General features: G+C 35.2%; 1 protein-coding gene across 5 annotated transcripts in view; it reads left to right on the top strand.

Annotated features, from left to right (window-relative positions):
- ERC1 (ELKS/RAB6-interacting/CAST family member 1) overlaps positions 1 to 23,895 on the top strand; it is a 315,358-nt gene that overhangs the window by 166,684 nt on the left and 124,779 nt on the right. For all 5 annotated transcript variants that reach the window (XM_026070417.1, XM_026070415.1, XM_026070416.1 and 2 more), the window contains one exon: positions 2,538 to 2,673. In XM_026070417.1, coding sequence (XP_025926202.1) covers positions 2,538 to 2,673 — 136 coding nt within the window. The remainder of the gene's footprint in view (positions 1 to 2,537; positions 2,674 to 23,895) is intronic.

Genomic DNA, 23,895 nt, shown 5'->3' with positions numbered 1-23,895 from the left:
ATACACACGCATGATCCTCTGACTCTGGCTTTGATGACTGAAAGTCATCTGACAGGGAAGAAAGAGAATTCTTTACACGTTGAGTTTCACAAAACTTTCATGATGCAAAAGTTCGAGGGTTGAAGGCTTGTGTATGCTAAACATTTATATGTGATTATTTGTTTGAAATATTGTAAAGGTAAGATTCATCATGTGGTACTGTTGGCAGTGGGATAAACTGGGATGTGTTTTCATGCATCAAATGACCGCAAGCCTTTTAGATTTATGGACATCAAGATTCACATGAGCTTTTCAGTTTATATGACAGTTAAGCATCAGTACAAATTTAGGTAATGCTGTAGATACGTAAATCATTTGAAAGGTTTATTGTCCAACTTTTTTGCTTTTTAGCGTCAAAGATACAGAGTGGTCATTGGATACTGCACAAGAATTCAGGTTTCTGAACTGTATGGCAATTGTAAGCATTGATCTGAGTATTACAAGCACTAGGTAATTCTTAGAGTTCCATCTTTTAAACTGCTTTAGGAAAGCATGACTTTGTCTCAAAATATTTGCATAATATATTTAAAAGACATTCATCTTGGTTCAGACCATAGGAGGTAGACATTGTAGCACAAACCCTTAYAACCACTTCTTTCTCCAAAGTACACATTTTATTTGAAGGTATTTCAGACCATAAAGATGATGATCTACTTTATATTTTGATCAGGGTTGTGGCTTTATTAACATTGTTCTCTAATCTAACCAATGAATTATAGTAACACAGAATAGTTGGCCAGATGGTAAATCTAGGTTTGCAAGTTTATCAAAATTAATTCATTCCCCTAATTTTCATKTAGAAGCAGAATCAGAATGCTCGTGGGGAACTGAATGTGCTGAGTTTACATATTTTCATTTTCTGCATTAACTTAGTTGTACTCTCTATGTTTGTTTTATAGTACAGATAGAACTGTGTATTGTGCAAGTTGAGTTAGCACCAACATATTTCCAATAAGTTGTTTAATCACTGAGCAAGTCTGCTTTCAAACTGGGCAATGCACCCATTACCAATGTGCAGCACTGAGTTAGAACAACTTAACAATTATACTAGTTATGTCTCAAAAGCATCCTGAGTCAGATCAGCTGTAACTCTTGGAAAAGGTAGTTAAATATGCCGATAATTTTTTGACATCATCAGAAAAAGACTTTCCCTTTTTCTTTTGTAGAAATATAGAAGAGAGTCTCTGGAGGTCATCAGCACTTTTTCTCGGTAATAGAAGTTTGTGTAGCACCAAGGAAAAATTGCTATCTTTGCAATTTTACCAGCTCCAGTTGGCTTATATTGTAAAAACCAGAGCTCAGTGTTAAATTTGCTTTTCTTGAAAGAACTCAAAGCACTGACTAGCCATATGCCACATAATTTGAACATATATATTGCAATGAGATATGTTCTTGATAATACTTTTGTTATGAGTTCTGAAGAAAATATTAAAGCAATGAGAGTTGTTTGTGATCTGTTCTAAAAGTGTTTCTGAAAGACAGAAGAAACATTCTTCCATCTCTGTGTGGATAACATACCAGATAGGAAGCTGGTATATCATTCTGCTTTCTAAACAGTAAATTAAAGAGCTGTCTCTACTACTTGCATGATGTTTGGGGGAAATCTTGCAACCAAAGAATCTGTCTTTTATTCCAAAGTCCAAACTCCAGATATAATTATGGAGAAAAGGGCTGAGGAAGCAAGGCTAGCCTGTTTTGTTTTGATTGGACTAAAAGTTTAGACTTAAGTCCTCCGTGGTCAGGAGGCTGAGATTAAAGGGTCTGTAATTAGATTCAATACTCCATGTGTCTTAATGCCCAGAAAGACCAAACCCTGTCTGCAAGCAATGCTAGTTGCCAGAATCATCAAAAATAATTCATAGATGCAAGTGAAAAGCAAATTATGCACGCTTTCTGAAATAGTTTGTTGTTGCTTGTTCTGTCTTGCTCCTTTCTGTAGAAAGAAAGGGCAGGAAATCCCTCAAAATATCTAGTAAATAAGTAGAATTTGAGGTTGCAAAGAAATAATTTTACTTCTGAAAACAGATTGCCTGGATCTTTTAGATAGTCCTCTACATTCAAGATGTGTTTGATTATTTTTTCTTTTTAATCCTCCTACATGCCTTGCATTACACACAGTAATACTCAAAGCAAAATAAACTGTTAGATGTATAATTTTTTTTATATGTGCACATGTGCCTGAACAGAGAAAAGATTTCTGTGTAACACATACCACCTAGTCACAAGAGGGCAGGTGTGTCCTTTGATTATCAGTAAATAATAAATAATCATTTTTAAGGGTTTTGTTGTAGAAATTTCCATGTTTAAATTGATAGTGATAAGCAAAATGAAGTGTACTGAGAGTTGAGGATAACATTTGTGTTTGACCTGTTTGTGGACTACTGCAAGAAAAGTGATCATATTGGGGGTTTCCACTCTTCTTGAGTCCAGATCACAAACCCTGGCGTTGACTGGAGGTATCCCCTGCACCGCATTCTGAGTGTTCTTTTATTTTACAGACAAGTTAAAGATCAAAATAAGAAAGTAGCAAATCTGAAGCACAAAGAGCAAGTGGAGAAAAAGAAGAGTGCACAGATGCTGGAGGAGGCCAGGAGAAGAGAGGATAATCTCAATGACAGCTCCCAACAGCTTCAGGTAACATGAGAACCAAGTTACAGGGATATGGCCAATCAGCCAGTCTTGGCTACCTCACTCTCTGCTTTACCTCCTGATTTATTTCCGTAGCTGTTTTTTTAAAAGATGAATGCTTCAGGGATAGCAGCCTCTCAGTTTCCTTTGTAGTTTACTCCATTTTTGTAATAAGAAAGAGTGAAATGAATCATTGAGATAATTTTATCATACAGGTATTGAGATTGGTATGGCATTTCTTTCTTCACTGCTGTTTTAACAGCCTTTTTCTTTAGCTGTTTTGTGTATTTTTCCAGCTGGTTTTACCTTATATCGCTACCTTTTCTTCAGTAAATGAAAGATAACCAAGCCTATATCAGTAAGTATTCTTATAGTACATTGAAATTATTATGGGGTAACTGGAGGATCATATGTTTTCTGTGTTTACTCAACATTGTTTGACAATACCCTACTCTACCTCATGAGTTCTAGGTATTCTCACTAGTCACTTATGTATTTTGCTTTATTTTTGAAATCATATTATGCTGCTGCCCCACAGAGTTAACTGATTCCCTCAAATCTATATAGGCAAATGAAAATCACCAGTTTGAAACCAAGTGAAATATTTCTCAGTTTGCAAGATGTAGATGTTTTATCAAGTGGTAAGTTATCAAGTGCTGTCATAGTTATGTTAAACTACAGCCATGGCATAAAGCAAAGATATCATGATGCTAAGTGAGAAGACAATGGATGTTTTGCCTGTGATTTCTTTATTTTACAAAAATAACTTTCTTTTCGGCTAGTGAAAATGAACATAGAAGTCTTCTAAAATTATTTTTTAAATCTTAACAGAGCAAACCTTTCTGTAGGTATTTTCTTTTACTATCCTAGGTTAAATCCTGGTTCCTGTTACTGGGTACATTTGATACTACAACTACAATGAAGACATAGGGTAAATCCTAATAGTTCACTAGAAAAGACAAATCCCCTTCTTAATTTAAACAGATACTTCTTTACTCTGTTCTCTGGAATTCCAGTGGGATGGCTTCAACTCTTTAAGAACTTTTAAAAGAACCACAGAAACATGTGTCCATGTGGAATGCTCTCAGATGCACTATTTTGTGGTTTTCCCTCTCAGTTCCAGCCCTATATGTACAGTGCACTGAAATGGTTAAGTTCTAAGTGTACAAAATGATTTCATAACTACAGATTTTTGTGAAAGACTGGGATGTGGGAATTCTACATCTGCTCATGGGTTTTGTGGCTGTAATGCTACAACAATCCACAAGGCTCTAGTTATGTGACAGCTTAAGCTCAAATAACACAATACTCCTTGTATTAGTGAAGTGTCTTTAAAATTTTCTAAAAATAATATAAGATTTGGTTAGATTTCTAATCTGTGTTTGTATAAATATATATTTTACGTTGGAAAAGATAAGTAGTACTTGACATCTGTCATGCAATTTTGTACATACTGTATTTATCAAATTATATCATTGCACAAGATCATCTTTTTTGKTTTTTTTTCAGGTTTAAAAGGTACGGTTTTCTTTACTTGCTTTTTTCCCCCACTGTTATTCTTTCCCTTTTCAGTTTTCCTTTCTTTTACGCAAATAGAATGTATTGGAAGAAGGCTGAAATTTGTTCTCTCTCAAATCCTATTAGCATATTAAAATTGTTCATTTATTTTTTAGAAACAGTAAATTAGGTAATATGTTTGTACAATTGCACATAGTAATGGACAGACAGTAGTATCCTGGTTACTGATAGCTTTAAGTCCTGTTAGAATTATTCAAGTTTGGAAGTTGACGCTTGTAAAGATTCACACACCAGTTTCTGATATTTCAGCGATTGTACAGCTGTGGTGGCAGTAGTGAGGCATCTGTTGCTCAGAAATCAAGTGGCAGGTTAAGGAATGGTGCTGCTTTATATTAGAGTTGTTTAAGAATGTATAGCTGTCCTTGCAATGTATTGTCAAATTCTTTATTACCAAGTATTTGAGTTGTTGAGATATCACAGGTATAAAACTATAAATAGCATAGTTACCATAGTTTTCCTGTAAATATTTTTAATTATTTTATTTCAGTCTAAAAATAGCCAACTTATATCTAGAAATAGAAAAAATAACCGATTTTCTCTTCTGAAGAAGCCGAATTAATTGGATATGTTTTTCTGTTTTCTGTAGTGTCACTTTATTGTGGATTTGCAGTCTAATAGGGAAACTAAAGTTGAGAGCAGAGATGTCAAAGTATATATTTTTTTATCATTACCTTTTGTCATTCAGTTTCTCCAATTAGAGACAAATGTACATTTTTGTACAATAGTGTATGCTTTTTTCCACTTTGCTTATGTTGTGTTGTATTCTGCACTGGTTTCTTCAGTTGGAGTGTTACTTTCAATATAATTTTACACAAGTATTTATGAGGTAAAAATAAACATTAACAAATGTCTAAGAATTTAAGAATTTAAGACTGAAGTGGCATGTAATACTCAGCGTTGAAATGTAGGAGTTATCACAATATTAATATTGCTTGATTTTCCCTAGTGCCTTTCCTGCTTTTGTGAACATAATTGTCCCATTTGGGTGGGCTCATTTTTAGAGAGTCTTTCCCCATATACAGCACAAGGCTGAAGGGAATGCTTTCATTCACAGATGAAAAAGGTCTTTAGGCTCTAATGAAAATATCAGGCTAAGGTAAAATATGGAGTGTTTAATGACAAGTGACAGGTTCAATAAAAGCTCCTTCCTTTAGAAGAGCTCTCTGCTTATAGCCTCCCTCTTTCAAGGACTTCAACATTTTGGTTTCCTGGAAGTAAAATTTACCCAATGCCACATTTCAATTTGTTAGCTATGGAGACCTGTCTTCTCCATAGACTCTAAAGAGCACTGCCTTCTAATTGATTAAAAAAAATAAATAAACCTGAGAGGAAAACAGATTTTTTTTATGCARCCATTGTTGGATTTGGGGTCAGGACATACAAGCAGCAATTTCAGATAATTTTGGTCTTGGTGGTTTTGGCTGGAATTAATAATAAGACATTATGAAATGCTTAAAAATATATGATCTGCATGTTCCTCGGTTGACTGTCTGCAATCCAGTCAAATAAACACGCTCCCAAGCACATATTCCACTCCTCCTCTCTATGCCCCTAACAGGCATGTGGTTTCTTTCTTCCTGAGTCCAGTAACAAAATGTTCGTTTATTCAGAGAACTCTGATGATGGAAATTTGGTGTTTTGGGGAGTGGGGGAAGAATGAAAACCATAATGTCTCAATTCTAGTGAGCTGGATAAATGGGTTTCCAAATTTGTCTTTTCCTCCTGGGTTCCCTTAAAACCACAATTCTTCAGAGATTTGAGAGGTTAACGAGTGTCTGGTCTATAAACAGGAAAAAAAAAAACAGGCTGTTAGACTGGAATAGAAAATTTTTGCATCAAGTAACTGAAGCTTGGCTATTGTGAAAAGGAAGTGATATTCTATCTTGTCCTAGAAAGGTAACATTTACTGAAATTTCAAGAAATTTGAGTGGGTACTTGGAACAGACATATGGAAGGTAGTATGCATATTTTCTTACCTAACACTCTTCCAGAGTTTTCGGAAGGAATTTTCAAAATATTTTGTGGCATGGAGTTGTCTACCATTGTATCCATATTGCAGCAGCTATCCAGCAATCTCTAGTTGCTGCTGACGATCTGTGTACCCAGAAGCTGTGTAAAATACATTTAAATTCTTTAATGAACAGCTGTAACACCAAATAAAATTGTCCATTTTTTTCTATTTTTTATACACTGAAGTTTATATAATCTAATGTGTACTTTCTGATCTTTGAATTATATGCAAGTGGGCAAGTCTGTGTTGCTTGGTCCATGTTTTTTTATATAATTCCTTTATCTTGTTGAGCATTAGATAGGAAATATATCTTTGAAGTGGAAAGAGCTGGATTTTCCATCTAAACAACTGTGCAGGGTTTTTAAGGAAACCTTTTGTACAGTGATGTCTTTGCTGGAACCCAGATCAAGCTAGATGAAACTGAAGGATAGCCAAATGTCTTCTCATCAAATGAAACTTCTGAATCCGTTATTTACCAGGAACTATTTGTCACGAGACACTATAGCACGTACACACAGCCAGTGTAACCACTCAAAAATCTGAAAGTCCAAGTGAAATACATCTGGTCTTAAATTACTGGAGAATTTCATTCTAACGTGCTTTGACTGGATTTGGAGATTAAGGTGGCTGAAGTTTTTTAGCCTGTTATCTTGATGGATCTCTCCATGATGAAAGAGAAAATGATGCATCTTCTTTCAGCTGTCAGTAGAGAAAGATCATGCTTCTCTAATTAACCTGTAAACTTGCCTTTGGACAATGTGTACAAAACCACTGAAGAAATCACTAGATACAGAGATTCATTAGTGCGCGGTGTTTATTTTGCAAGGTCTCTGGGGAATCCAGAAGTTGATTCTTTCTATCGTGTGATGTAGATAAAGAACAGGAGTTTGGAGAAGAGTGGCTATGTTGATATCAACATCCAGATCATGAATTTGTGCAGGAAATGAGTCAGTGAAAGCAGCTTTGGAATACAGAATATAAGACTTCTCCAAAACTACTATCAGTATACAAAATCAGTTAGATTGAGAGTTCAGGTAGTTGGCAATGAAAATATGGAGAAGAAAAGTTCTTTATGTATTAGAGGATCTTTTATGTTAGGGAAGTCCTGTGGTCTAGCAAAGGCCTCTGTCCAAACCAAAAGAATGATAGTTGTGAAAGCTCAAGTGAAAAGAAGAAAAAAGAAAAAGAAAATAAAGGCAGTAGTTGCACGGGACTACTCAGGTTGGTCTGATACACTTTACACTTCCCTCTCAATTTGAGAGTTTAAAGAAAATGAACTTTTTCAGTGGGAAAGATGGCTGAAGATGAGATGAATCAAGATTTCAGCAGAATGATCTTTTGTAATTGCTGTGAGACAGAAGAAAAATTCATACTCTTGTAAAGTGTAAATGCAGTATTGAAATGTTTACAATATCATAAACAGTGACTTAATAAAAAGAGAGAAAATGATTCAATATAGTTTATATGACATAGAGAAGTCATTTCTTGCAATATGTATCCCTCCTTTAAAAGTTAAGGTACATGAACATTTTCTCTGGTAGCAAGGCCAGCTTCTTTTTGCAGGCACTTACTCCCAATATCATGCTATAGTTCATCTCCTCCTTAATTGTGCTGATATAGGTGTTTGAAGAGCTGCACTGTAAATCAGAGTGCTGAAGTTTCCTGGGTTAAAAACTTAGTCTCCTTTTTTAACCAGTACTCATTCAGAGATCATATGTGCAATGCGATTCAGGTAACAATTGGATTGACACTACCAAGAGAACATTACTGTTTCAACCATCTTCATTTTCAGAGAAAATATAATTACTCCCAATAGCAATGATCATTGCATAATACTAGGTTTCACAGTACAGTATGAGAAGTTACTTCTCTTTGGAAACTTAAGTGTGATAAATTTTCAGTACTATAGAGTTTTAATTTTATATATCCCAAAATTGTGAAATAATAGTAATACCAGTGAATATTTTGGGCACACTGTTATAGAATATTTTCTTTACTGTTTTTTATTCCCTTTAACTCTCTCAGAATTTCTACAATTTGAAATCTGATATGCGTAATTAAAGGAAAGTCTCAAAATGAATACCTCAAGCTATTCTTTCATGATAAGCTTTAAAATATATAACCTTGTTGACTCAAAAAAATTCTAACTTCTTGACTATTAAAGTAGAAATTTGTTTTCTGGCATGAAAATATGTTATGTACTTAAAATGCAGTGAAATTTTTAAAAGGTTAGATTTAAGGAAAAACTGTCCCAACTTAAATTTCAAGATTTCCTTCCCAATTTATTAGGCATCATCAGCTTTGAAGCAAACTGCACTAGTTAAATGGTATAACATGCTTTTCTGGGATAAGTGGATTCAGGTGCTGAATTGCTGGCTAATTTCTCTTCCATATAGACCACTGCCATATCAGATCCCAACCTTGCCTGTCAGTAAGTGAAGTGTACCTTCTTTATCCCTTGGATAGCCCAGCTCAGCATGTTAAGGCACAAACAACTGTCAGATGCTCAACTGCAGCCTGGTGGAGATCTATTTTTTATGCTGCCTTGCATCTACAGGTTTTATTCCAGAAGATAATCTGACATGTAAGACCTATAGTTTCTCTTTGAGTTCAGATCCATTTTGGGGAATTATTCAGATCAAAATGTTCTTTCTCTCTCCCTTCCTCTCCTAGTACTCATTAGACATTGATTACATCAGGAAGAAGTTTTGGCCTTCCTGATATTGGGCAATTCTCTGTGCTGTTCAGCCTTGGAGGTGGTATTGTTCCTTGGGTCTGACTAGGTGCCATTGTCACCTACTCAGGTGGCTGTGACTTCATTAAATGGGATATCCAGTTCTAGGTCACCCAGGACCCGAGGACAGAACCCCATGACATAAAGCACTGAGATGGTATGAATTCACTTTGCAGTTCTGTTTTTAAGAAATTTATTAGCATTGTTTGAAAGGGTAACTTTTTCCTGTCAGTCATCAAATCGTTCCATAGCTCAGCATGAAGGATGGAACTAACATTGTTATGTTCTTGGTAATTAAACAAAAATGTGATTCTAAGTTCACACATGGTCTGAATCAGATTTGTACTGTCTGTTCCCCCAGTATTACGTAGAACTTTTATTAACAAACATGCAACATGTATGAACAAATATAGGGTTTAAATGACAATCATACCTCATACAAATCTAAATGGAATAAATGTATGCAAAGTCTTCCTCCCTTTTGCTTTAGACTGGGCACAGTGGTAGCCAGTCAGTAGTTTGGGGATCAACGGACCCTCCAAACCTCCCTCTCAGAGATTCTGTGACAGCTGGCTATGCAGTGGAAAACACCATATTTTAGGAGGTGTAACATTCTAGCAGCCATTTTAATTTCCATCAGCTTTTACAGTATGTTACAGAAAATACAGTGTTCCACAAATGTTACAGTATATACTTATTTGGTGAGTTGTAATTTTCAGCACAGTGTGAGCATTTACTATAGGCACAAGCAAAGGTTTAACACTGACATATGCCTGGAGAAAAACTAGCTCTTGTTCTTGTCAAGTCATATCTCCACCTGCCAAGTGAGCTTTTCCTAACTTTTCTGGGTATGTGGGAGAAGATCCAAAAATGGTGACCTTTTAGTGAAGCTTTTTGCAACTTATAGTGAGGCAAAGTTTCTTTATTGGGATTACTTTGAATTTTACCCTTTTTTAAGGAAATAAAAGTTCCTAATTAAGCATTCCTGGATGCATCTACTTATATAAATTAGATAGACATTGTGTGGGTGATGAATAGATAGCCCCACTTCGTGTTCATGTTTTGTAATATATGTGTGAAGTAATTCTACATTTAAGAACAATTTTCAGATATCCGAATTTGCAATGTTCTCTAATGAAAAAAACTTAAATTTTAATTTAATATTTTGATTTTTTTTTCATTTAACATCACAGAAATAGGATTGGAAAGAAATGCTAATTCATTGAACAATGGAGAAATATTGCATAGTACCAAAATTAATGTATAATATGAACTTTCAATATTATGAAATTATATTTTCATGTGAAAAATACACTATTGGATTTCGATCTCAGCAAGACAGTAGTGCACATTGGCAACGTACACAAAAAAATGATCTTCTAAATAAAAGTTAAGGTTTCTTCCATTTTCTCTGTTGAAATCATAAAGTGCAACTTTATTCCAAAGAATATCATGAAGAATTACTAACAGATTACCAGAAAATGAACTCAAGAAGGTAGGGAAAATATCTGGACAGACAAGAAGGAATGAAGTCTAACTACCGCATCGTCTCAGAGGAGGTCCTGTTCTTAGGAATATTAGTCCTATTCRTCTCTCATTGTCTTCCAAGTGGATCTGCTGGACTTTGCAAAACAGTAGATTCTCCATTTACTAGAAGGAGACTCATCAAAGCAAACTTCTGTGCTAATCAAGCCTTAAGAGTGTTTACCCAGGTCTCTTTCTAAAACCATCTTTCCCAATTGTCTGTGCGGAAATCTGCTATGTACCTTTCTTCAGAGATCTGCATACAGATAGACTATATAGTAGTTTGAATGCCCACTAAAGAAGTGCAAATTTACCTTGGCATTTCTTCATTTTCTGATACTTGTGAAAGTCTGGCTACTTCTTTAATATTCTTGCAAAGTCAGCCATGAGAAAAATGTGGTGACAGTCCTATCTCCAGTTTTAACAAAGACTTTTTTTCTGATGAATATTTACAAGGTCTTGAAATTTATTGTTGCTCATGTGTGCAGTGTTGCATGCTGAAGTAACAACAAAAATAATACACTTTTGAATGGAAAATGAATTGTCTCAGGGATTTATCTGTAGCTCATACAAATTGTTTGGTTGTGTTATTAAAGAAGGGAGATCCAGGTTTTTCCTCCATCTGAAACATAACATACATTTTTGAATATCAGCATATATGGCCTTGCTGTTTGATTTGATATGACAGTTCTTTTAGAGACAGAATCTGTCATTTCTAAGTAATCAATGTTTATGACATTAAATACATTGTTATGGAATTACCACCTTCTTTATTTGACGAGAAGAGAGCACTCCTTACAGAATACTTGTTGCTGTGACATTTACAGAAACTAAGCCTGAGAACAGACTTGACATTTAGAATGGATAAGTGTATCCCTTGATAGACACTTAGCCATCTGCTCTTTTTATTTTCACTTTATAGTTTAGTTTACTATACATTCATTATGTTCAGGTTTGACTTAGTCACTGCCTACACATCTTTAAAAAAGATGAACTATTTAACTCTGTCTTCTTATATAATGTAAAAATACTCTGCAGTTTTGAAAAGACAGCTGGAAAAAAATTGCTAAAATTAGATATTTACAACTGGAATTAGGCAGTCTCCCAATTATCCCAATATTTCCTTAACTGCAAATTGGGATTTGTAATGAGAGAAAATCATTATGAAGCTTGAGTTTTTAACAGAAGAAAGAGGACTTCTTACATCTTAACATTCCTCTGTGATCCATCAGGAATATTATTCTCCAGACACACTTTCTCCCAGCCTTTACTATAGAAACATTAGGTGTCAGTGGAAGAGGAAATCTGCTGTTTGTACTCAGTTGCCTGTTTGGCAAAGAGGAGCACTGGTACCCTTTATGATATGCCAGAAGTTTAAGTGCTGTGAAGACTGGACAACTGAATGTGTGCCAACAACCTTAACCACTAGATGTTTTTCACAAGGTTTTTTTTTTTCAAGATTAGTATCTGAGTTCAAACTCCTTTCCTAAAAACTGTCACAGAGATTAATGTAACTGTTGACAACATAGTGTGGTTCCTGTGAGGAGGACTCTCCTGAGAGTAGAAAACATTGAGGGCTAGATTTAAGCAAAACAATGGGAGTACATTCAAGGAGAAAAACAGCTTTCTCCTCATTTTGGTGTTTTATTTCTTGGGCTTGAGAAATGCCAATAAATTTGCATTTTTCCTTCTTCTGGTTTTCTCTCTCTCTTAACGTGTTTTGTTTTTTTTTTAACTTGCTGTGTTGAAAATTGTTTCTAACATGCATCTTCTCAAGAATAAAAATGTCCAGTCTACTGCAGTGCACTTCTTACTCTCATTGCTTGATAAAGTTGATACTCTGCTTTATTCTTGTTTTGGCCAATAGATGAGAAAAGGTGATGGGGTGATCCTGTGGACCTAAAGATAGAATTTGGAATTTATATATATATATATTTGTGAGTGTGTACACACACACATACACACACACACACAGATTTTTTTTTAGTTTTATTCCTGTGGCAACAAATGCTTTAGTATTACCTTTAAAATTTTTCATATAATTGATTTTGCAGTAATAACTAAGCTAATTCACTTCATTCTAATTCAGTGTTATTCCCTTATCTTGCTTAGCAAGCTGCCCAAATTGCTATCACCCTTAAATTACTCTGTTTTTTCTATGGAAACAAGCCTATTCTGACTTTTATTAGCACTTCCCCTATTAAATTTTCCTCTTTGTCTTAGGATACGTCACAACAATTATTCTTACTGTGATGTGCACACATTAACTGGCATTGAGGCATAGGCTAAAAATTATTTATTCATAAGTTGTGACTGATAGAAGACTGCAAAATACTAAAAGTCAGCATCAGTCTTTCAGCTGCTGAATTTTTTTTGAGATATGCTCGGATCTGAATACAGGTGGCAGGAAAAAACAGCTGGATCTTGGTATCACTTAATCTTTTTCTGATGATTAGACTTCAGGATTCTCTCCTGAAGACATATAAAATGCATATGTCTTAATGTCCCAGTGCTATGGCTTTTTTAGCTTACACTGTGCAATCACTGCTTTATGCTGAGGTAATGTGTCTCATTAAAAAGGCAAGTGTGATATTTTCTGTAAATGAGACTAAATTTCTTAATTATATTCATTTATTCAGGATATTAAAATAAAAGATAACTTATATAGCTCAAGAAGTATCTCACAATTCTAACTCAGTAAAATGGCAGATGAAATTCAGTATGAGTACATATTCACATATGTCAGCAAAAACAATCTTATATATATGTGCACAGTGACAGGTTCTGATCTAGATATTACCACATGAAAAAAATCTTAGAATTGTAATAAATATTTTCAGGAAAATATCAGTGGCTAGCAGAAGTATTTAAAAAATCAAATAAAATGTTGAGAAACATTAAAGGACAAAACAGAAAATATCAGTATGCCACTATATAAATCAGCAGTGCATTCACCTCTTGAATAATATACAATGGTGTGGGCCTTCCACCTCAGAACAGATATGTCAAAACTAGAGAAGCTACAGGAAAGAAAGAAAATATGCCTATGGATTAGCTTCCATACAGATAGAAATTAAATAAATTTAAACACTTCGACATGGAAAAGGAATGAGTGAAGGAAGACCTGACAAAGACCTTTAAAATCATGGCTGGAAAAGGTGATTAAGAAACAGTTTTTCTCCTAGTATAACATCTAAGGCTTGAAATGAAGTTATCAGGCATCAGGATAACAACAAACAAACAAACAAACAAAGTTCTATGCACTGTATATTTAAACTGTGCAGACCATTGGTACAGAAGTTGTGAATGCATAGTCTGCATTTTTTCAAAAAGTGATTGGACAAATTTTTGGAAAAAAATTCTTTTAAGAGCTATTAAATTGGAAGAAGCAAACTCTAGGAGAGAAAGTGTCAAAACTGATGACTGCTGAACTTGATGGAATATCACTGTGCACTTGTTCAGTTCTTATATTTTTCCTAAGTGTTTGTTACAGGTCACTGTTGGTATATCTCACTAGATGGACTTTTGGTCTGACCCTTTAGAGTTCTGATTTTCTTTTGAAAAACTTAGTTAAAAAAATGGTCAGTGATAATTTTTTTCTAATAAATTTGAAATCATTATATGTATACTGTACATGGTTATACTGTATTTTTGGAGTTAAGGATGCTATTTGGTTTTCTGTGCATAGGAATGTTCCGGTCTGTAAACTATACATTTGAAGCTGAAATAGTTTTCTTGGCTTTGGTAGCTGATGTTGGTGGTCAAAGAGTTTCAGAGATACTAACAGCATTAAGGAAGGAGTTTTCCTTAATCGTCCATATTATTGGTCACTTGATAGTTCCAAAGGCCATTTTTATCTTTTAAGTCTCCCCAGCACACAGTCTTGCTGGCTTCCCTCCATTTGATCCTTCAGAGGAACGAGCGGGTTTTGGAAGTCAAGTTGAGGATGTGCTGTGTAACAGACTAGGAGGGGGTCATGGAACTGCTGCCCAGCTGCCCTGGCAGAGATATGAAAACCTGGGGAGATCAGTAGATACTATCAATTTTATCTAGGAAAAATGTATTGTAGCAATCAGAAGTTTGGGAAACAGTGGTGCAACTGAGTCTTTAAAATTTGCACAGACAGAGATTTCACAGCCTCCCTAGAACTGTGGCACAGCAGTAAACGTGCTAACCACTCCGTCTGCTTCCTCCCCACCCATGCCATTGCGGTAGAAGCCCGGTCCATCTTTTTTCTGGACTCAGACACTGAAAGAAGTACCTCCTAATCCTGAGCTCCCAAGCTGGAGATGTTTGGAGAATCAGTTGAAGAAGAGTCTCAAGAATTTCTTCAAACTAATCTCTCCAAACTTGTATGGAAAAAGACAATAGTTTTCAGACTACTTCTAGCCATTTTATTCTTCAGGAGCCAGGGAGTATTTTTACCAACTTTGCAGGCTCAGAGCAACAGTTAATCATTTTGGAATATTTAGGACTAAAGAAAAAATAATAACCATTTTTCTCTTTCCTCTGGACTACGTCAGGCTTTTATAGAAACAATTGAGATGTTATGCAAAAAAGGAGAATCTCTCAGAATGTGAGGAGTTTCCACTTGCTCATCCTTTTGTTTCTTATGCCAGTGAATTTAAATAGTAATTTTTCAGAATGTTATGATGTTGTTTGTTCAAATAATACTATCAATATAACACCAAAAATATACTGACAAGAAGCTTTTCTTTTCAAATATTCATGTCAATGTTTTTGAATTCATGGTTTTCTCATGATGTTACTGTCTAAAAATCTACTTTTTAACTCTTTCTTTTCAGTATTGTGTTCTTATCAGTGGTATCTAGTGAGTTTAGCATTCCATACAAGCATGTGAATTGACCGAGTCATTCAATTCTTCCTGAAACACTATTACTGAATTTTTTAAAGTTTCTGTTACTGTACCCAAGTCAGAAAGCATAATTGAATAAGAGACATTTTGAATTCCACATCAAGCTGATGTCAGACATAAATTTACAGTGAAGTTTATAGGCTGATTGTCATTCTCTAAATGAGTTTAGGTTAGTAGTATAATTCACATTGGTTTACATAAGCTTTGACTGGCATGCGGAAAGAACAAATCTTAGCTAAAAGCCATCAACATGCTTTCTATTTTCTGACCAAATAATGTGACAGATTTGCATCTTATTGGCCTGTTATTTTTTTTTAATCTCTTTGCTTTTCCATAATTGTTTTAAAATTAAAAAACAGTTTCTTTTTGGACACTATTAATCATGATTATTGAGCTCTCAATTGCATAATAACAGGTTATGTAATAAACAGTTATTTTATTTAATTTAACAGGTTAAGGTATTTGACAGGGATTTTTTTAATATATAAATATGTTTATTTCCTGTTTTCAAACGTATTCTTCATTAGATATTCAGATCTGGCATCATTACTGCATCAGATCAGATGTGGTAAAACTGATCAGTGCATTTACTGGAAAAGGTATGGAGAAGAAGAACAGAAACTGATTTTTAATATTTAAAGCAAAACATTTCCCTAAATTCTGTATAGATATATTTGGTTAGTAGCTGAATCCTGTGTGTACCAAGACAGATCTTTTCCTTGAAATTAACTTCACTTGATGCATCTGGCTTCCCAGGGCAGAGAGAGAAGGGAAGGGATGGGAGGGTTACAGTCCTTTCGCATTAAGTAAAATGAATAGTGGTTAGCATTAGCATCTCTCCAGAATGTTAGTCCTATCCAGCAATTTGTGTCTGGTTCAAAGGAAGCAACTCTTCAGTCCTACCACAAATACATTAGCTATTCTACTATGATGAAAATCAAAAAAGGGGCATCAGAGACTAAAATGAATGCTGTGAGATGGAAGATAACTTGCAGGAATTGTCTTCTAAATTTAGAAAGTGAGATTCAACAGAATCCTCAGTTTCACTGCTGCGTAAACAGTTCCTCACTGGTGTTGTCACCACCAATTTTTGCCATACATTCAGCTATGAAAAAGAGGGAAGACAGGAGAAGTGAACTTTTATAGATGGTTATCCATGCATGCTGCTTCTGCTGTTCTTTTTGTCTGAATAATTGGACTGAAAACATGCAAAGAAAGGTACGTCTTACAACTACTGTGATATATTAGTATAGTGATGATGACAAGACTGATGTCAGGAAGGAGAGTTCAGAGGAATAGGGCTGTATCAAGAGAATCACTTATGGGTTCAGGCCTCTCATTAATAGTGCAGTTAGTTGTAACTGTCACTGTTTTGCTGAAATCCTGTATGAATTTAGGAGTCTTGAGTCACACTGTTGATTTCTGTGCAAAGAACAAATCTTTTTACAGTAGCCTTTCCCCCATCAGCCTCTCGCAAAAGCAGAGTTACAGAAATCTATTGTTTTTGCTCACTTTGGAAGTTTCACAGCTGTATTGTCAGCCTTGGGTCTCATTCAAATAGTCAGTGCAGTGACCCACTATGGTTACATGGAAACATAGTCCCTGTTGGTTTTAAAAAATACAGAAGTGGTAATTTGCAACAGCTGAAGTGAAATGTTAACGCTGTTGGCACCCTGTATGAGCTACTAAATGGTAAACCTGGCTGTTAGTATTGGCAAGGTACTTTAGTCTAAGTTGTTACTAATGAAAAATGCCTGTACAAAATCAACATACCTGTCTAATTCCTATATTTGGGGCAGGAAGTTTAGAGTAACAGGAAAGAAGTGTCAAAAGCATGGTAGCTATCAGTAAGAGAAGTTGCCAGTTTCTCATAGATTTAATCTCTTCTTCCTTTTCCTTCTAGGGCTGTCTGTGTAATACTATCTATAACTATTTGTCATTTTCTTTCCTCTTCTCACTTTCCATCCTCCTTCAAGAAATGTATAAATATCTAGGTTGCAATGCGCTTCATTTTAAGAGAAGGAAATGGGAAGTGCAGAGTGTTATGATCAACATAATTCAATTAGTATTGATTAGGATCCTTCCCTGCAATCTCTGTATGTTTCAGATTGCTGCTGCTGTTGAACACAACTGCTATATATTTTGAAACACTTTTTGAAAATATCACACCTGCAAGTGCTGGCACATAAAATACCTTGGAACAAAAATTCTGAACAGCTAAAGCTGTTCACGCATTTTGTAGACACACTGTGTAATGTTCTGAAACATATTTGTACCAGTTTTCAGGCAAAAGTAGGAATATGCACAAGTTTTGGTAAGGATTTTGTGTGCATTCAAGAAATAGACAATGTGGAAAATTGTTTCTCTTCAGTAGGTTTGGTTTTTTTCCCTTTCATTTCCCTTTTGTTTAAATTAGATCCATTAATCATACTATATCTATACTGGGCATTATCTGTTATGGTCTGGCTTTTTTTTTCTTTTTTTTTTCTTTTATGTATATGTGTTTTAGGGACAAATACAAGCATGTTTTGCCCTTATACGTCACATGTACAGCATTAGGCGCTATTACATTATGTGCAATACATATTGATTTACCTCGAAATAATTCTTTTCAATGATAGCTACCATTCAGCGCATAATGCTATTGTAAAGCATTGTTGTTTTGTGTGTATTTTTGCTGCTTCTTTGTGGTCTATATCTTTAAGAACAAAAATGAGTTCATATAACTTCTAATAGTTATGTAAATTAGTTGTGTCTGTATTTATTTTCTTAGCATGGACAAAAGTGCATTTTTAGAGCCATTTGTACTTGTCGTGATGTTTTACAGATGTATTTCACTATGTGGAGGGTTTTTTTTTCTCCTCTTTCTTCCTCAGTGAGTTAGGTAGTCATGAGGATTTTGTGCAGGGTAGAGCAACTGCTTAGTTGTTTTTATGCTTGTACATTTTGTTAACTTTTGTGGTTGAGCACATTTTATGATTTTCTTTGAAGTGATTGTCCATACATACAATGTTTAAAGTGTGCATCCATTCCATGTACAGAAGAGCAGATATTTTTGTCAACAACATCATTTGCAGATCTGCTTCACTATAGAGTGTCCTCCTGCTCTGCAGCAATGATACCCAAAGTGCCATGCTGTCCAAAAAACACTCAATTTTTCTACTACCTTTCTCTTTCAGTCAATGAAACTCACTAGCCATTCCTCATGAACTGTTGGCTTCCTTATGTATTTCCACCATGCTAATTTTACTGCACTAGTTTAGTTATAATTATCATATATCTGTTGGAAATAATTTTTATCAAATTTCTTTTTCTACTATAAATATATTTCTTGTTCTTTCTGCAGCTGATGATCCACAAGTGCATGCATACATGCATACTCTGGAAGTATACATCTTCTCTTTTTCCCTTGTGGTACTCTTAGGAGAACATGCTCATCCATTTCTGCTGTCCCTCATATTTGCAACGTGGCATATATAACGCTGTGGCCAGCTTCATCTCACTTCCCTCTCAACCCCTAGTGGAACTGAACTCTTCTATATGATTTTTCTCTTTTTGTCTCCTAAAGTTATTTTTCTGCAGTTATGCAACTTGCAAGCCTTGAATTTCAATCCATATGCCTTATTTGGCAGATACAGTTTAACAGATGTTGTCATATGTTGTCCTAATGAGACGGTCATCATGCATCTCAGTCTCTGATCTCTCCAAAGTTATGGAAACATTGGTTGAGGATCTCCGGCTTAGCAGTTCCTGTCTGTTCACCTCTCGGACTGTTGGAGTTCTCCTCTCATGCAGGAACTCATGCTTATTATGTAGGCTGTTGCTGTACTTAGGAAGAAGGCCTTCTTGGCTCATTCTGTGAGAAAAAGAGACATCATATAACCCTAATACTGCAATGTACTCATCTTCAAATAGAGAGGCAGAGGTTTTGCCATCACAAGTAACCCCTATGCTTTAGTTCTTATACAATTTGAGGGTATCAAGACAGCAGTATGCAACACTGATGATTCTTGCACTAGCATTTACTATCTACTTCACTATCTGGAATAAGATTTTTAACTAAGGCTGTGACTACTACTGGAGCACTGGTTGAATCAGTACTGGTAGTTATCATTCTATCAACTTTGCTATTTTCTCATATCCAGCAATATATATAGTCCTGTTACACAGTACTTTGCCTCCCTCTTCCTTTATTTTCGTTCTCTGAGTCTTTAGTATTGGTCTATGTTTATTTGTGGTTCACACTATATCGTGGAATCAAGCTGTGCACTACCTTCAGGTAGTTCCTCTTCAGTCATTTACAATGTCTTCTTTTATTTGACTCTTCAAGACTGAATGGTTCTTTTTTATTGCCATCTTCTTCGGCAAGTGATAATGGAGACAGAAACAATTCACCACAGACTTCTCCTGCTTTGGATGAATTACACAGGGACTCTAAACACTCTTCTTGAGCTAGATTTTATTGTAACTACCATTCTAGACATGTACAATGGTGTTCTGTCCTTCAGCATTTACCCTATGTGTATCCTTCAAAACCCATTAAGTCAAAGTATTATCTCCTTTGTATAAAAGATATTGTCACTCACAAAGGAAGAAATTATTCGTGCTTTTCTCGTTCAGAGACTTACTTAAGTAGCTGATCAGCATGAGGAACTAAATGAAGTAGATCTACCATGCTCAGCTGAGCAATGCTGCACTGTGATTATTGCTTCTCAAAACAAATGAGACTGTAGTACCATCCATCACATCGTATATTAGCTTAAAGCTTCAGGACCTTCTTAAAAGACCTGCAGTTATTTACAAATATTTTTCAGAGAAAAGAAAAGTAGTGATTCATTAACAAATTGTGTTCTTCTGGAGAATAGCCTTCCCATTTTGTCATAAAATCTTTTCTTCTGGCTTCAGTGGTGCAATAATGCAGCCAACACTGCAGAAACCCACCTTCCATATTTTAGTGAGAGTCTTGCAGGTATCTTATCATAGACTCCAGAGGTGACAAATCTGAAGTCCTCAGTAATGGGCTGGCTACAGTAGGACTTTCTGCTCTTCACATTTTGTTCTGGTTATAGCTGAAGACAGGAAACAAGGCAACTTTATGGAAGAATCTCGGTAAGATTTTAATTTGTTAAAGAAATATATGTTACTCAACCAGCATGTAGTTTAGAATTGCAGATTACCAAGACCTCATATTTTTAAACTGTGAAAAATTCTTAACATTTGTAGGTGGGCTGCTTCCAAATGTTAGTGAAGAATTTTCTTTATCCATAACTAAATGACAGTTTGTATCCAGGAGACAGCTGACAGTCTTGAGTTCCTAGGTTTCACTTATGTAGTGGAAAGTCAGTTCACAAAATGGGGGATTTTTCTTCCTAAGGAGAGTTTTATTCTGATTTAAAATGGATAGAGTTAATTATCATTAGATTCCTTATATAGGGGGCTATTTGAGGAAATACATGATAAGGATGAGGAGTAGTTCACAAGGATAAGTGCTTGTGTGTTTCTGCAGTGTAATAATTTCACCATTTCCTTAGTTAGGAACACTTCCAATACTGTGTTCTTCCCTTTTGGTCTATGAAAGGACAAGAGCAAAATATGCTATTGCTAATTAAGGGATTACATGAAAATGGTCTTTCAATACCTGGGTGATTGGCTAGTCCTAGAAATATTTTTAGCAGGCAGAAGAAGCAGTTCATTGCATTATCAAACTGTTAACTAATCTTTTCCAAGAGTTAACTAGAGAAATTCATGTTAATTCCAATTCAAAGGGTAAAATTAGACCATAAAGACCATTTTGAGTCTAGTTCAAGACACAGTTGCAAAGTAATCTGTCAGGTTATCTCAGATTTAATTGAACCTAAACTCCTTGTTGAAAACAGAAATCCTATTTCATGCACTTTCATAAAACTTCATGGCAGATTACACATTAAATGAATGCAGGACAGATTAAGTTGATGTATGCTGTTAATATATATCACTTGGACATCCTGCCGCTTATTTCTTTCCTGAAGTGATAGGAAAAGCCCCAAAGTTTGTCATTCACATCTTCCTTTCCTTTAAGGCTTTAAGTAATATGTGTTTAAGTATTGGGGATGGAGTTTGCATACAAATCAACTTTAGGATCACAGTATTCGTAGCAAAAATTTATATTGTGCCTGAACTCAGCGCTTCCACAGTGTTTGTTGGGTTTTTCATTTTCTTTGTGCTATCACCAATGAGCCTAAAGGCCGAGCCATCTCCTGTATCCCAGTTAAGTTCCACCTCTGCCATGGAATCTCATGAGTATGCAACTCAGGAGCAGAGGAGGGTGAAGGAGGGTCGTGGAGATACATAGGTAGGCAGTACATCTTGAAGAACCCAGCTGCTGTACAGGTTTCTTTTTCTTTCTGAATAGTCATCTATATAAGCTTCATGAAAAGAGACTGCCACAGTCCATCATTCTGCAATTTTATCAAAATACAAGATTATGAATTTGCCCTCAGTGTCACATTCTAAAGTATTTACAAAGCAATTCTAGTTCTACTCTAGTCCACTGCTTCAGAGGATCTGTCCTTTCAGCTATCAGGGATTACCTATTTTATCAGCATATGACAAATCATGCAGTGATGATTTTCTTTTCCTTACGGTGAGTATAGTGCCTGTATTATCACAGCCTCTTCAGCTGGAGAAGGCATATTTGTTTTCTGTTCACATTGAAAGGTTTCAAATCTCTGTTCCCTTCTAGAACTCCTGTTTTGAGCCTAGTTGGTAGAAAATTTTTGAGTTTTCCAGAACAATTTTTTTATAGGAAACTTCTGAAATAACTTAGGGGGTAAAGGTAGTTATAATTAACACAATTCTTTCTTCAAAGGTTAATGCTTATCACAATAATGTAATTAAAAAGAGGAAAACAGAAGTGGCACATGTCAAAGTTCAGCATGAGCTTGTCATGTTAGAGTTTAGAGCCAAATAATTGGAAAAACATGATGGTTTGTTAAAAGAAAAATGCTGGTTTTCTTTTATTAACTTTTTCTCTATTAATATATTTTATTTGAAACTAGTTTAGACTAGAAAATATCAAATACTGATCAATCATGAAACAAAGAGCTAGAAACAAAATAATTATTTAAAAATCTCTTGAAACTGTTCTGCACTGTGCAGTGCTGGTGCTATCTGGCTATGCAACAATTTGCTACAGCTTTCAGGCACTGATGTCATTTTGTAGGACCAGGTGGGTAGATTTATTGTGCTGCTGTTAGGAACACGAGTAAACTGTCATGGCTCTTCTAAGTATGTTTGTCCAAGAAAAAGTTCCTAAGTAAACTCTCCTTACTGGATAGGTTATTAGTAGTTCATAGACTAAATTTAAAAATGGTTAAAAATTCATTGGCAGTTGTTTCCAGATTAACACTAGATTTTTTTTAAACTTGCAACTCTATAGCATATATGTAAAATTTTGCATATTACTTTAGGAAAAATAATTACATTATGTATGAATGCAGATTTTTCAACAGCAGATAATGTGGCACTGTCTTGGTCCATTTTGGTACCATCAGTAGAATTCAATTGTTCTTGCTCCTGTCCCTTGGAGTTCAACTGTCTGAATAGTCTACTGTCTGAACTCTCAGCTGTCTGCATGTATATTCTGAATGTAGATTCTTAACTGTTTGCCTGTGATAAAGAGCAAAGAAGAGTGTACACACAGAACTTACACTTAGAATGTTTAATTCTGCTTCCTTCTTTTAAACCAGCATCCATTTTACATGCAGCTGTTCAAATGAACTATTCTCAGTTCTATTGATAGAAATGGAGGGGTACACTTCCTATCCAGGAATAATAACCCAAGGGGAGTTGATATTTTTCATGTAATGCAGATAGGCAAGTAAGTATTTTTCATGTCTGGCACCATTAGTATTCTGTGCTGAATTTTTTGGGAACTCACTCTTCATCTTTTTGCAGAGTCTCTGGTTAAGCTAATTGTAACCATGAAGTAATTTTGAAAGGTTTTATCAGTGTTTCAGAAGGATTCAAAAGGTATGAAACCATGCTCTGCAACTCATATTTTTGAAATGAAAATATCTCCATTTGTTTTTTGGTTTGGGTTTGTTTTTTTTTTATAAACCAGCAATTACTTGCCCTGTGAATCCACTTTGAAAAGTACAACTCTGAAAGCTCCTCTGACTGCAAAGCCTAACATATACTGTTGCCTGTGCTAGTAGTTGAATACTAGCCATTCTCTACTTAAAGGCAGTGATGCCAGAGGTCTTGCACTGGTCTGACACAAAGCTTTGCGTGTCTGCTGAAACACTCTAGTTGAAAGTGGCAGTCCTGAGACTGCCAGAAACAGTATTCATATGTCAGTATCCCTGGTGATGTATTCCAGGTTCTGGAAAGCAGAAATGAAGGAATAAGTCAGGATCTTTCTTTAAACTCCAATGAATAATTTTAGCATTATGAAGGTTGCAAAGTCCAGTTTCTTCCAAGTCAGTCATCTTTTTCCTTATTCTTTAAGGAAACAGTGGAAAATTT

This window comes from Apteryx rowi, unplaced genomic scaffold, assembly GCF_003343035.1.
Source record: "Apteryx rowi isolate R43461 unplaced genomic scaffold, aptRow1 scaffold_31, whole genome shotgun sequence".
NCBI classification, from domain to species: domain Eukaryota; kingdom Metazoa; phylum Chordata; class Aves; order Apterygiformes; family Apterygidae; genus Apteryx; species Apteryx rowi.
Note: the sequence above shows the minus strand (reverse complement) of the source record. Positions and strands in the feature narration are given on the sequence as shown.